This window comes from Chionomys nivalis, chromosome 13 (assembly GCF_950005125.1).
Source record: "Chionomys nivalis chromosome 13, mChiNiv1.1, whole genome shotgun sequence".
Taxonomy (NCBI): Eukaryota; Metazoa; Chordata; class Mammalia; order Rodentia; family Cricetidae; genus Chionomys; species Chionomys nivalis.
Window position 1 is genome coordinate 74,137,177 of NC_080098.1, and position 12,602 is coordinate 74,149,778.

Consider the following 12,602-nt stretch of genomic DNA (forward strand, 5'->3'; position numbering starts at 1 on the left):
GGGGAAGGGGGGGGGAAGGACTGGGTAACCAAAATGGCTGGATTATATAGGGAAAAGCAGCTGGGGGAAGGGCAGCCCAGCCCGTGGCAGGAGAGATAAGTGTAAGGGAAAGGGGGGACCCTGTAACAGGTAGGGACTGAGGGATGCTAGGAGAACTTGGCAGCCAGGTCCCCTTTCATATATTAAATAGGCATCTCAGTTAAGCCGTTTGTCTGGGTTTAAGACCTAGCATCTTGTTTCCACAGCTCCCTGAAATGCTTTTCTTGCTAATCACCAGGGTTCTGGAGAAGTACGATGATGTCTAAGTTTGAAGGGGAGGGGGTGAGACTTAGGGGCAGTGGGGTTGCCAAGACCTTCGGGTTTGAAGGAGACAAGAGAGACGGAACAGCCAAAACCATGCAGAAGAGGTGAGGCCCTGCTTTGTGTGACCCTGGCTGAGGAAACCCCATAAACAGGTCTGGGAAATAACTTTTCTGTTCTCATTTTCCTCCCTGTTCTTTGATCTCAGGCTGATGTTTCCCATTGGCCAGATCCACTATCAACCCAAGGTTAAGGAAAGATTAAATAAGTTTTGCAGTTCAGCCACAAGGGTGGGGAAAGCTAAAAAGGCCATGCTGGTGGGGAGTGTATTTAGCACAGTTACATGGCAGCCTCTCTAGACAGTCTGAGTTACCTGGCAGAGGGAAGAGGCCCTGATGTCTGTGTGCACCCCTAGTTTTAAACAGAGTAGAGTCTCAGGATTGCGAATCAAATCAGTGGAAATGGTAACTCATGCTTGCTTGAGGATTGTGCTGGAAAAACTGCCATGTGCTTTCTGGAACCCAAGGCTAAACCATAGGCAGCATAAGCTCAGTAATTTTTAAGAGAGATTTATTTCTTTTTGTTTTATGTGTCTAGGTGTCTGTCTGTCTGCCCGCCCCCGTGTGTGTGTGTGTGTGTGTGTGTGCATGTGTGTGTGTGCCCTATGAGTGTGCCTGGTGTTCTTAAAAGCCAGAAGAGAGCATCAGAGTCCCTGAAACTGGAACTACAGATGTTTGTGAGCTGCCATGTGTCTGGGAGTTGAATCCAGCTTCTCTGGAGGAGCCATCAGTTCTCTTAATCATTGAGCTACCTCTGCAGCCCTCTTGTCCCCCCATGGAGGCCACAGGGGGCCAATGGATACTCTGGAACTGGAGTTACAGGTAGTTGTGAGCTGCCTGATGTGGGTGCTGGGAACTGAGTTCCAATGCTTGTAACATTGCTCAGGAAGAGCAGCAAGCCGTCTTACCCGCTGAGCCATCTCTCCAGTTCCAAGGAAAACACCTTTCACAATGAACCAAAGTGCAGGCATATTCTGCATGGTATCATTTAAAAAATATCTGCCCATGGTGCTGGAGAGATGGCTCAGTGGTTAGGAGCTCTGGCTGCTCATACAGAGGACTGGGGTTCCGTTCCCAGCACCTTCATTTTGGCTCACAAACACCTATAACTCTAGTTGCAGGGAATCCAATTTTTCTTCTGGCTTCCACAGGCACCAGGAATACACACGGACCATGTAAATATGTGTAGATAAAACACTCACATGCCTATAATAAAAATAAATATATCTTTTAAAAACATCCATTCTTTTTTATTTCGAGACAGAGTTTCTCTGTGTAGCCCTGGCTGTTCTGGAACTTGCTCTGTAGACCAGGCTGGCCTTGCCTCTGCCTCCTAAGTGCTAGGATCAAAAGCGTGTGCCACACTGCCCAGCAAAAATGTCTATCTTGGTAAGACTAAAGTTACATTGTTAAAAATGTCTATCTTGGTAAGACTAATGTTACATTGTTAAAAATGTCTATCTTGGTAAGACTAAAGTTATATTATTGAAAACTAACCTGAAAGAATCTTTCTTTGATCTAATACTATCTTGCTAATTAAAACAAAGAAACAGAAAAACAAAAAGGAAGGAAAGAAAAACAGAAGTTTAAATCTTAACTTCAAACCTAACAAACCTCCAGAGTCTGCATGCTCTCTGTTTTCATCATCTTGAAGAGACCGCAACCTGCACTGGGTGCGATGAATCCATCACCACATGCCTGGTCCCTGCGTGACGTCATGGAGATGGCACCTTCCTGGGTCCCTGAGTGACATCATGGAGCTTAGTCTTCTTCCAACTCCCTGGAAACAAGAAATGAATCTTTACTGTGATAAATCTCTGAGATGAGTTAGATTTTTTTTTTTACAGAAAGTGGTTTTATTCAGACTAATGTAACTATGAAATATTAGCCTGAAATCTATACTGTGGTTGAAATTCCATGTCCGTGATTGTCATAGGTCTTGGTGTGTATTGTAATCAGCCATTTGTGTGGACGTCCTTTGTAGCTCAAATCTTATACCAGGAGGACTCTTGTCTTCTACAAATAAGATGTGTTCCTTGGAGCTGTTTTTGCTTAGAACGTTTTGTGAAATCCATGCCAGATAGCCTGATGTATTGTGTAATACACACAGCTATGATTCACAGATTATCTCTTCAGATTCTCTCAGAGGATACAAGGATAATTGTCCCCGTGTACATTATTTCCTTTACTTCGTTCATTATTTGTGTGTGTGTGTGTGTGTGTGTGTGTGTGTGTGTGGTTCAGAGGAAAACTTTCTGCAGTCACTTCTGTCCTTTTACTGGGGATTTGGGGTATCAAACTCAAGTTGTCCCCATTTTATAGGTGATGAAACAGACTAAGAAAATAAACTATAAACCAGAAAAACTCAATTTACATAATTGTGTAAAAAAAGATTCAGTGAGAGAATAGTTTCTCCAGCCTTGACCCTGGCGTGTCTCAAAGTTACATTTCCCTGAGCCTTTTCAGATTCCTCTAGCTTTTCCTGATTTTCTTATATGGTGATCTAATGCTTTACCAGAAATCACCCCACAGTAATCCTCACAGGACTTGAGCTAGCATGGTCAACTGCCCAGGGCTGGGTGACTGGAGGGGTGGGTAGAGCCAACTGGGTAGGGCGAATCCTTTGTTTTCTCTGCTTTTATCTGTTTAAATGGCAGTTCCAGAGGAAACTCTCTGAAAGTCCTCGAAATGAGGAGGGAGAGAGGAGAGAAGAAAGGAGGGAGGGAAGGGGAGGAGGGAGGGGGAGGAGAGAGAAAGAGAGAGAGAGAGAGAGAGAGAGAGAGAGAGAGAGAGAGAGAGAGATTGCTCTAACATTGGAAAGAAACCAACCAGTATGGCTATCCCCAGATTATTTTAGAAAAAACCAGGGTGAGGGGTGAGGGAGGCCTGTCTTCACTGGAGGAACATTAAATTCGCATTTTGATTGGAGGAAAGTCAATGACTTTATGGACATTGTTTTAACTGCCACAGTCTCCTTTTCTAAAACATTTGCCTGAATTAGTGCAGATCTGGGTAAGTGATTTCATCTAAGCTTGTGCAGCTGGTAGACAGCCTTACGATTATTAGATGAAAATTTATAAATCAAAATTCCACTCTGCTCTTTCATGACACCAGAAAAATGTCTTGTAATCTGCCCTAATGGCCCCAAGTAGATCCAATCCTTTTAGTGACCTGGAAAATAAATTTGTTTTTGTAGGAAACCAGCCATCAGTAAACACTTTCCAAGTTTCTTCCCATGCTTTTCATTTTTCCAACAGATGTATTCATTTTTCTGTTTCCAAAATGAATTCCCACCCCCACCCCCACCTTTTGGTTGCTGATCTTCATTGTATTTCTCAAGATACTTTTGTATCTGTTCTCAGATCTACCACTTAGGTCACTGTTACCTCCTCATGCCTGATGGTCTCTTCCCATGGGCCACTAAGAATATCTTTGATTTTGTTTTTGAGACGCATACTCCAGGATAGCCTCCAACTTGCTATGTAGCTGAGGTTATCCTTAGGCTCCTGATTTTCCTGCCTCTACCACTGAGTGCTGGAATTACAGGTGTGTGCGACCACTCCTACCTGGGGAAATATTTAAGATTAGAATCTGACGTAGCCTGAGGAGCATTCTTCTGCTTTACTTTGTTCTTGTAGCCCCAAGCCTCCACAGCTGAAAATTTCTGATGAATCAAGAGTTTGAGCAGTGGCTTGGATATGAAATCTCAGCCGGGTTAGCGGATGAGTTTTGGCAGTTCTAGGAAGCTGGATAGAATTCCCTTTGAGAATTCCGCTTAGCTGGGAACACAGAGAGAGACTTAATGAAAAATGGATGTGTGGATACCTACCAGTTTCACGAGTGGACCTGGAGTGTGGTGGCCAGTCCCCAGCATTCCAGTGCAAGGCGCTTGTGAACTGTTGTGACGGCTAAAAACAATAACAACAGTTGTAATTAATTTTAATAAAGTTTCATTTAATCTGAGAGATGCAAAGCACCATCGTTTGAACATGCACCTAGCATAAGATATGCCTACGGTGGTTTTCATTCGTGTTTTCGTGTCTTAGCATAGCTCAAGCAGGACTTGCTGTTTCAACATCAACAACCGATGATCGTAGGTACTGACAGGCCTCTTAAGCTTCGTCAGGCTTCTGATAGCTCAACCTTTTCCTTCGTGGATCGCACACCTTGCCTTCATTCTAGCTCAAAACATCTGTCCTGGTGTTGCCCGCTCTGATGAGACCCCTGTTATTCTCTGTTGGTTTTGTTGTCAACACAGAAGAACAGAGCAATCTTATTTATAAGCTAGCTATTTGCTATCGTTTCCATCAGGGTGTTGGCGTCTCCGGGGCAGGATTTTATTGATTTATTTTTTTAAACCTGCTGTTTTGTTTTGTGTGTGTGTGTGTGTGTGTGTGTGTGTGTGTGTGGTTCTGGCACGGAGCACACCGCCTGGCCCACGCGGGTTGTTGGGTTCTCACTCTGGAGAACCCTGAAGCGGGCGGCAGAGGGCAGCCGGGCGCTAAGTCACAGGTGGGGCGCGCGCTCGGTGCGGGCGAGTGGGTGTGTGCGGGGTGCGCGCGGCGGGGCGGGAGCGCGGAGCCGGGAGGAGCCGCGAGCGCAGCGGAGGAAGAGGACAGGGAGGAGGAGGAGAAGGTGGTGGCTGCGTCCCTGAGGGGCCGAGCTGCGCTCGAGGCAAGGGAACGGAGGCCGTTCGGAGGTGCCCCGCATCAGGACCCGCCACGGGGCGCAGGGCGCACGGGCCGAGAGCTGCGGGGCCGGTGAGCGGCCGCCACAGGGAGCGGGAAGAGCGGTAGGGCGGCCCCGGCGCGGGGGAACAGGTGGCCGGGCCGGGCGCTTTGTGTCCCTTCCCTCCGCTGTCCCCGCGTCGTCCGGAGGCGGAGGCGGGAGCCGGGTAACCGCAGACTCGGGGCTGGGGGCGCGGCGGTGTGGGGCGTGGGGGTCCCCCAGCCCGGGCTTTAACAAAGGGCGCGCGTGGCCCCAACCTGCGGGAGGCCTCGAGACTGGAGCCGAGCCCCGAGAACCCCTATTTCCTTGAGGTTTGCCATTTTCATTCTCTTCTCCATTTCTCTCAGAGGTCTGCGGCTTGGTGCATGAGGGGCCCGCAGCGGCGCGGCGGCGGTGGGAATGGTTCGGGCGGCGGAGCCGGAGTGGCCTGGGTTCTGGTGAGGCGTGACAGTCTATCATGACTGTGTTCAGGCAGGAAAACGTGGACGACTACTACGACACCGGCGAGGAACTGGGCAGGTACCAGCAAAGGGAGGCGGAAGCGCTCGGTGTGGGGGGCAGTGCGCGGTAAACAGATTCTGCTAAAGCCAGGCGTGCCTCTCTCTGGCCCTTCTCTGGGATGTGCCGATGGTGGAAGAGGTAGTGCCTAACCCGCGAAGGCCAGGGACCAGGAATAAGTTGCCTGATCCAAGGGGTGGAGTGGGAGTCCAGAGTGTGGTCTAAACCCCTGGACCAGACCAGACTTCATTGTGAGCACCAACTCCTGTCAGCAGTCTCCCTTCTGAGACAATGAGGCAAACGCCAGGACTCTTAACTGCAACTGGAGGGACCATCTATGTGTGCTTTAAGCAGAGTACAAGTTAATTAATGGGCGTTTAACATTTTAATACTCACCCTTTGTGCTGGATTTTTAGTGCACATCAGCCAGGATTCGTAGGTAGGTGTGGAACTTGCCAGATGTTGGCCTTGGAATTTGAAACTTACTCCCACCAGGAATTTGCTGCTAAGCTTGGTACCGTTTATGGCGGCTGTCTATATTCAGAGACTACCAGCACACTGTGGGGGCTGTGGTGCTGAGCAGGGTGTGTTAGTGTCTAGGTGCACCAAGATTTCTCTGGCAGCATTTGGCAACTGCTGAGTGACTCTTTCCATTAATCCGCAGGGTTTATTGATCTGTGCTTTATGTGAGCAAATAGCCCAGTGTTCATACTCTATTTAAAATTTGGCGTGTGGAATTGCGTGTTGGCATTGTGACTAAAGCAGGCAAAAGGATTGATAAACAAACATAGTTGCAGTTACTCACACAGTGCTTGTGTTGAAATTTGTATTTTTCCATGTATACCCAATGGCCTTCTATAAAGCTTTTTTTTTCTTCACAGAAAGGAAATTTAAAAAGAAAAAAAAACCCACACCCTTTATTACCTAATAGGATTTTTGGAAGATACCTAACTAAAATTTTAAAATATTCAGATTACCCAGGAATGTAAAAGATCTTTTAAAAAGTTATAGCCCATAGCGTTTCTGTGCATTCTCAGATAGACCGAGGCCTCTGCAGAGCCCGTACTTGGGGGGAGAACACCGTTATCGTACATCTTAATGAATGACTGAAAGGCTAGGCTCTGAAAGATCACATTTCATGGGTATGGTTAAGATTGAGGTCGAGAGTGTGCAGTTGAAATACTTGGCTTAACTGGAATTCAACCACTCTCTTCCTGTGGTTCATAGCAAGATGAGTGTGTGGGATTTTCCCAGGGGGGCTAGAAAATAAGAAGGGTGAAAAATTTCTCATCCCATTGCTGAAAGATTGCCAGAGTCTATAAATTATCTTGCAAAAAAAAGAGATGGTAAAAAATGAGGCGAGATGGTTGTTTTGTGAATAAGATGTATTGACTCTGTTTCCTTTAAGATCTTTTCATGGAATTGTGTGTTTAGAGAAAGGAGAGGGAGGCTTGCCTGTGGTTAGCAAACGGGCTTTGATCTTCGTTTGTGGGTGTGATGACAGGGGAGCTTTGCTCATTTGTCACTGTGTTCCACTTTGATTTTGATTCTGTCTTTGCGTCAGTATCTAACTGTTCTCTTCTCCATGCAAGACTAATTGATAAGTTGTTTATTAAATAATTTGTGTGACCTGGGAACTTTGAAAACTTGCTCTGGAGAAGCTGGGAGTTGGGATTTTAAGAAAGAAAACATGTATGTGAACTATTGTGATGGCTGCTCTTGTTTTTGCCAAAAGATGAAGCACGTGGTTGGCTCTTTCTAAGGTTCTTCTGCACCCTGTGGTTTTACATCTTGGATGTCATCACTTCTGCCAAAGAAGCGTTGATGTACAGTACACAGGTAGAGATGTCTCTGGAAGACGGGGAGTGGAAGGGAGGAATTCAAGGGCAGAGAAATGGAAACGGACAGTCTGTGGCCTAAAGGGAGGGTGATGCGAGCTCAGAACTGTGAGCCTTACGAAGAGTCTAAGTAGACCAGCATTCAGAGTTTAAAACTTCATTTAGTTTATCTGTGAGCCTGTGAATCTGCCACACAAGTGCAGGTGCCCATGAAGGCAGGAAGAGGGTATTGGATCCTCTGGAGCTAGAGTTACAGGCAGTTATGAGCCCCCCTGGTGTGAGTCACGTCCTCTAGAAGAGCAGCAAGCACTCAAGCATGGAGCTGTCTCTCTAAATAAATCTAGGTTTATTTAGTAATCTTTAAATAGAGCGGTTCATCTTATAAGTGGACCAAGAAAATCCTCATCTAGAAAAGAAAGGAAGAATTTTAGGGAAGTAGAACACACTTTGTATTTTTCTTGGGTAAACTGCAGGAGTATGACTTTTGAATGTGTGTGTGTGTGTATTCTGTGTATTGCCTAAGACTGTAGAACTTCCTGTTGACTGTTGAGAATTTTAAAACTACCATGTTTTTGCAGGAGTGACAGATGAACCAACCAATGGATAGGCAGCCTAGACCGAATTTTGCAATTTGATGGCTTTATCACCTCCCAGGTCATAACTGATAAGCCCAGTGCTTATTTCATAGAAGTTGTGAAAATCAGGTCATGTAAGGTGTGGAAACAGTTTATGAGGTGTAAACAAGAACAGATTATCTGTAGAACTGACCCCAAGATAGGTATCTAAGACAGGCTGGTAGCTCAGTGGGCCACTAGGGAAGAGAAGGGAGCCATTCTATGAAAAGCATCCTGGTGGAGGCCATTGCTGTGGTTGACCATCTCTGACCTCTTTGATTCAGATTAATGCAGCTCAAGGCTGGAGCTCTGTCCTCCAAGTAGAAGCAGAGGGGACCATTGTCTTTAGGAAATTTTGGTACCCTTCAGTGCTAACTTGAGGAGGCTGTCTAGCAATTTCCCTTCCTTTCCTGGGAGACTAAACACAGTGTTCCTTCCATGGTGGGGTGTTCTCCAAGAGGAATTCAGATAAGAGAACACAATGCTCCTTCCATGGTGGGTGGTGCTTCCCAAGATGGATTTTGATAATACAGTGTTCCTTTCCTGGTGTGTGGTGCTCCCCAAGTAGAGTTATGATGAGAGAATACAGTGCTCCTTCCATGGTGTGTGGTGCTCCCTTAAGAAGTGTTGTGGTGAGAGCCCCTTTTCAAGGCTGTAATACTAGGTTGTTTTAATAGTATGCCTGGCTACTTCTTTCAGCTGGGCCTTTGGGCAGCTGCTTGCTGACTGGCCTACCACTGACCCTAGTTATACTCTTGGCCATTACTGAGCTTGACCTGTGAGTTTTCTGGGCACCTCCTTGTCCGCTGCTTTGCTGAGGTACTGGTTGTCTTCTGTCTCCTTGTCTGAACTTACTTAGTCTGACTGAGGCCCACTTCCTTAGGAACTCTTTTATGATCAGAGTTTATTATTATTATTATTTTGTATGTATGTGCGTGTGTACCGGTGTGTGTGTATGTGCATGTTCATAGTTGTGTGTGCAGTGTGTGTATGTGTGTGTGCATAGGTGTGTGTGCAGGTGTGTATGTATGTGCACATGTGTGTATGTGCATGTGTGTGTGCAGGTGTGCTCACCGGTGCGCACGTGCGGAGCCCAGAAGAGAGCATCAGGTACCTTCGTTTGTCGCTGCCTGCTTGTACCTTTGAAGCAGGTTCTTTACCTGAACCTGGCTCACATTTTCTTAGGTAGGCTAGCAGCCAGCAAGCCTCAGCTAGTCGTCTTCCTCCACTTTTCTCTTCAGACCTGGAGTGGCAGAAGTGTGTGGGATGCCTGACTTGTGTGAGTGCTGGGATTTGAACTCCTGGTCCCCTGGATTACACAGGAAGCACTCCCAAGCCCTGAGGTATATCTGCAACCACTCCATGGTTACAGGAGCCAGGTGGATGACTTGTCTGTAGGATCAGGTCCCCTGGGTTTTACGACACTGCTCATCTTGATCCTTGTAGCTTGCTGGGAGTTCTTTCTCAGTGTGCTCCGTGGTCCAGTGTCCCTGCAATCCTCTCTGCAGGGTGTGATGTGTGCTGAAGACACAAGGCCAGTGTATCCATGAATGACCCGGCTCCAAGCTGCCAGGGCAGCTGTACACAGAGAATTTAAAGTGTAGCTGGTGGTTGAGGTGTAGTGCTGTCAATGCAGAGTGGGCTTGTCTTGGTGTACCCTTTGGATGCCTTTATTTATGTGGTCGTAGGTGAATTAGAGACAATGGCCCTGGATTTCTGGGCATAGTCACTGCCTAATGTTCATTCAGTAACATTTCTGTGTCACGGCAGGCGTCAACCTGCCCAGTAATAGCCTGTTTGATTTCCCAGGGATCAATGACCTTGGACTTTGTCACTGTGTTTTCATTTTTAGTGCTGAATTAGGTGCATGGTATTTAGTAGGTGCTCACCCAAGGTGCGGTGATTGACTGAATGAGTCCTTGGGAGAAGCATCACTGGGGGCCTTGAGAAAGTAGTGACCATGATGAAGACAGACACCCAAGATGGCAAAGCTGCCACTCATGGGAATGAAGCCTTCAGATCTGCATTCCCTGCCACCCAACAGCAAAGAGCATGACTGCCCAAATTTCCAAGACAGATCAGTTTTAAGCAGAAACAAGTGGAGTGGAGCATTAAATATTTCGCATTGGCTTGGACGGTGGTTAGAGGCTTATAGTTCAGATTTATTACCTTCCCCATTTGTCATAAAATCCATAAGCATTTTAATTGAAAATGAGAAATCGTAGGAAGGTAGGCATGAGGCTGGCGGTGGAAGACTTGTGTTCTGGCCCTGGGCCTGAGCTTAGGCTCCGTGTGGCTAGTCGCAGAGGGGGTTTGGAGCTGACTTTCTGGGCCTGCGTACAAGCCTTTCCATTCTGGGCGTGTGTCTTATCTCGCCTTTAGTTACCTGAAGGGTAAGTTGTATTCATGAGCCTCAGGGAAACCAAGAAAGCCGTGTTCCCAGAGGGGTGCTTACACTCATTCCATGAGCTAAGCACATTTCACCTGGAGAAGGAGCATTTCCCTTGTTCTGTGTCCTTTGCCTCCCTGCGGTTGTCACACCTTGAAGGCATAGACCATTTCTCTTGGGTCAGGTGGGGAGAGGTGGGTGAGTGGGTGGAGAGGCACAACACCCCCTCAGATGGTGTCTGGGGATGGGGTGCAGGATGACAAAGTCAGGGTTATATTGACTAACTCAGCAGGGAAATGTGTCTTTAATTCTGAGGCAGTTGCTGTGTATACCCAACCTAAACATGGTGTCAGTAGCCATGACTTTCTGATCTTAGTCACAGGAAGCCATGTCCTGACAGGAGGGGAGTGGCTTCCCTTGGTGCTAGGCAACCTGAGGCCTCAGGAACTATAGCCTGGAGGAAGCCTGGGTTGTCAGCATCCTCCCTTCTGCTCAATGTTTAGTCACAGTAGGTTTTCCAGGACAGCTGGTCAGTAGGGGACGAGAGAGATCCCCTAAGGACCCTGGCCCAGGCTGTGCTGTGGTCTATAATGTTTAGGCTGTGGCCATTCCCCCCTTGCCAGAGCCAGAGGAAACTGGTATTCAAGTTGGGCGACTCTGCACGTCTATGCACCCCAACAGACACGTCGCAGAGGATGGTTGAGAAAAGCCTATGGGTGAGGATGGTTGAGAATAACCTATGGGTGAGGATGGTTGAGGATAGCCTATGGGTGAGGATGGTTGAGGATAGCCTATGGGTTATCTTGGCCTTCGTGGGACAGAATACTCGATGAAAACGCCTAAGGGGCTTTTGTCTCGTGGTTTCACAACTTTCAGCCCACCATGGCAGGGAAGGCATGAACAGCAGAGAATGTCAGTGTTTGTCATCGGGAAAGTGTGGCAGCCCTGTCAGGTCCTGGTGGACCAGGAATCGGAGGAGTGGCTGCAGCTAGAGATCAGGTTGTATGTAGCCTTCGAAGCTTCACTTATAGTGACCTGCTTCCTTCAGTCAGGCCCCGCCTCCCGAAAGTTCCTCAGCCTCTGTAACTGCAGCCTCTTCCTAGAAGGGTTTCATAAAAACCGACAGGAGCTAGCAGCCACTGCCCTTCTGAGTGTGAGTGCTCCCTCAGGTCTTAAGGATGCTCTGACTGTCTTACCTTCCCCTGTGGCTTGTGCCCTGCAGTTAGGTATGGCATCAGCACACAATGTAATGCTTAGTTAAATCCCAACGTTAACAGCTTAGTGTTTTAGAAACTTGACAAAACTCTAAGGCTGCATTTGCTGCAGTGTGATGGGGAGGACTCTGGCCTCTGCCCCCTGGGTCTGCCTCCTCACTGATTGACAGCTTTTCAGACTTGGTGTGTGACCATTTGGAATTTTACAGGGAAGGTAAAATTCAGTTGACCTGCTTTGAGTTTCTGGGATAATTCTGCAGAGCACAGTGCATCTTTTCTGGGCCTCCACAGAGGTTCCATAGCGAGGTATTATTAGAGAATCTTCCTGTTCCTTTCTTGACATTTTCAGTGGCCTTTAAGTATGCAGTCAGGACAGGATAGAGGGAGGAAAAGCTGGCATTTGATTTTCTGTCCTCCTACTAAAATGGTTTAAATACTAATGCAAACAATAACCGTCCCCGACTTGCATCTTCCTTAGGACAGACAAAAGGTGTGGTGTTGTAACCGCAGTGCTGGGCCAGGGGAGACAGGGTCTCTGGGAACATAGCAGACACGGATGGAACAGACACCAGTGTCCTCTGGCCTCCATGAAAGCACAGGCAAGCAGACACTCTTGTGTGTGCATCCTGCGTACCCGTCTTCCCCGTTACCTCAGGCTATTTGTATAAGGTGTGAGTGAAATAAATGAATTTTACATTTAGATTTAGGTTTCTTCATTGAGCTAATTCTCTATGTATAGGCAACTCTTTTAAAATCTGAAAAGAAAAAAGGAATCCTAAACACTTACAGTTCTAGTCATTTTGGAAAAGGGCCTCTCTATATTTTTTCTTGCAAGAATGAACAGATTTCCATGTTAATTATTTGTCGGTAGTTTATTTTCCCATTATTTAAACTATGTAACTTTCTTTCTTTCCTTTTTTCCCTGAGGTACCGGAGACACACCCCCAAGCTACCTTTTTGAT

At 47.0% G+C, this 12,602-nt stretch overlaps 1 protein-coding gene across 1 annotated transcript in view; it reads left to right on the forward strand.

The window, feature by feature from the left end:
* The first annotated feature begins 4,945 nt into the window (after window positions 1-4,945).
* The window catches only part of Dapk1 (death associated protein kinase 1), a 147,247-nt gene continuing 139,590 nt past the window's right edge, over window positions 4,946-12,602 (forward strand). The window contains exons 1-2 of the mRNA XM_057786914.1: window positions 4,946-5,119; window positions 5,435-5,606. Of these exons, the coding sequence (XP_057642897.1) occupies window positions 5,545-5,606 (62 nt within the window). The 5' untranslated portion in view covers window positions 4,946-5,119; window positions 5,435-5,544. The remainder of the gene's footprint in view (window positions 5,120-5,434; window positions 5,607-12,602) is intronic.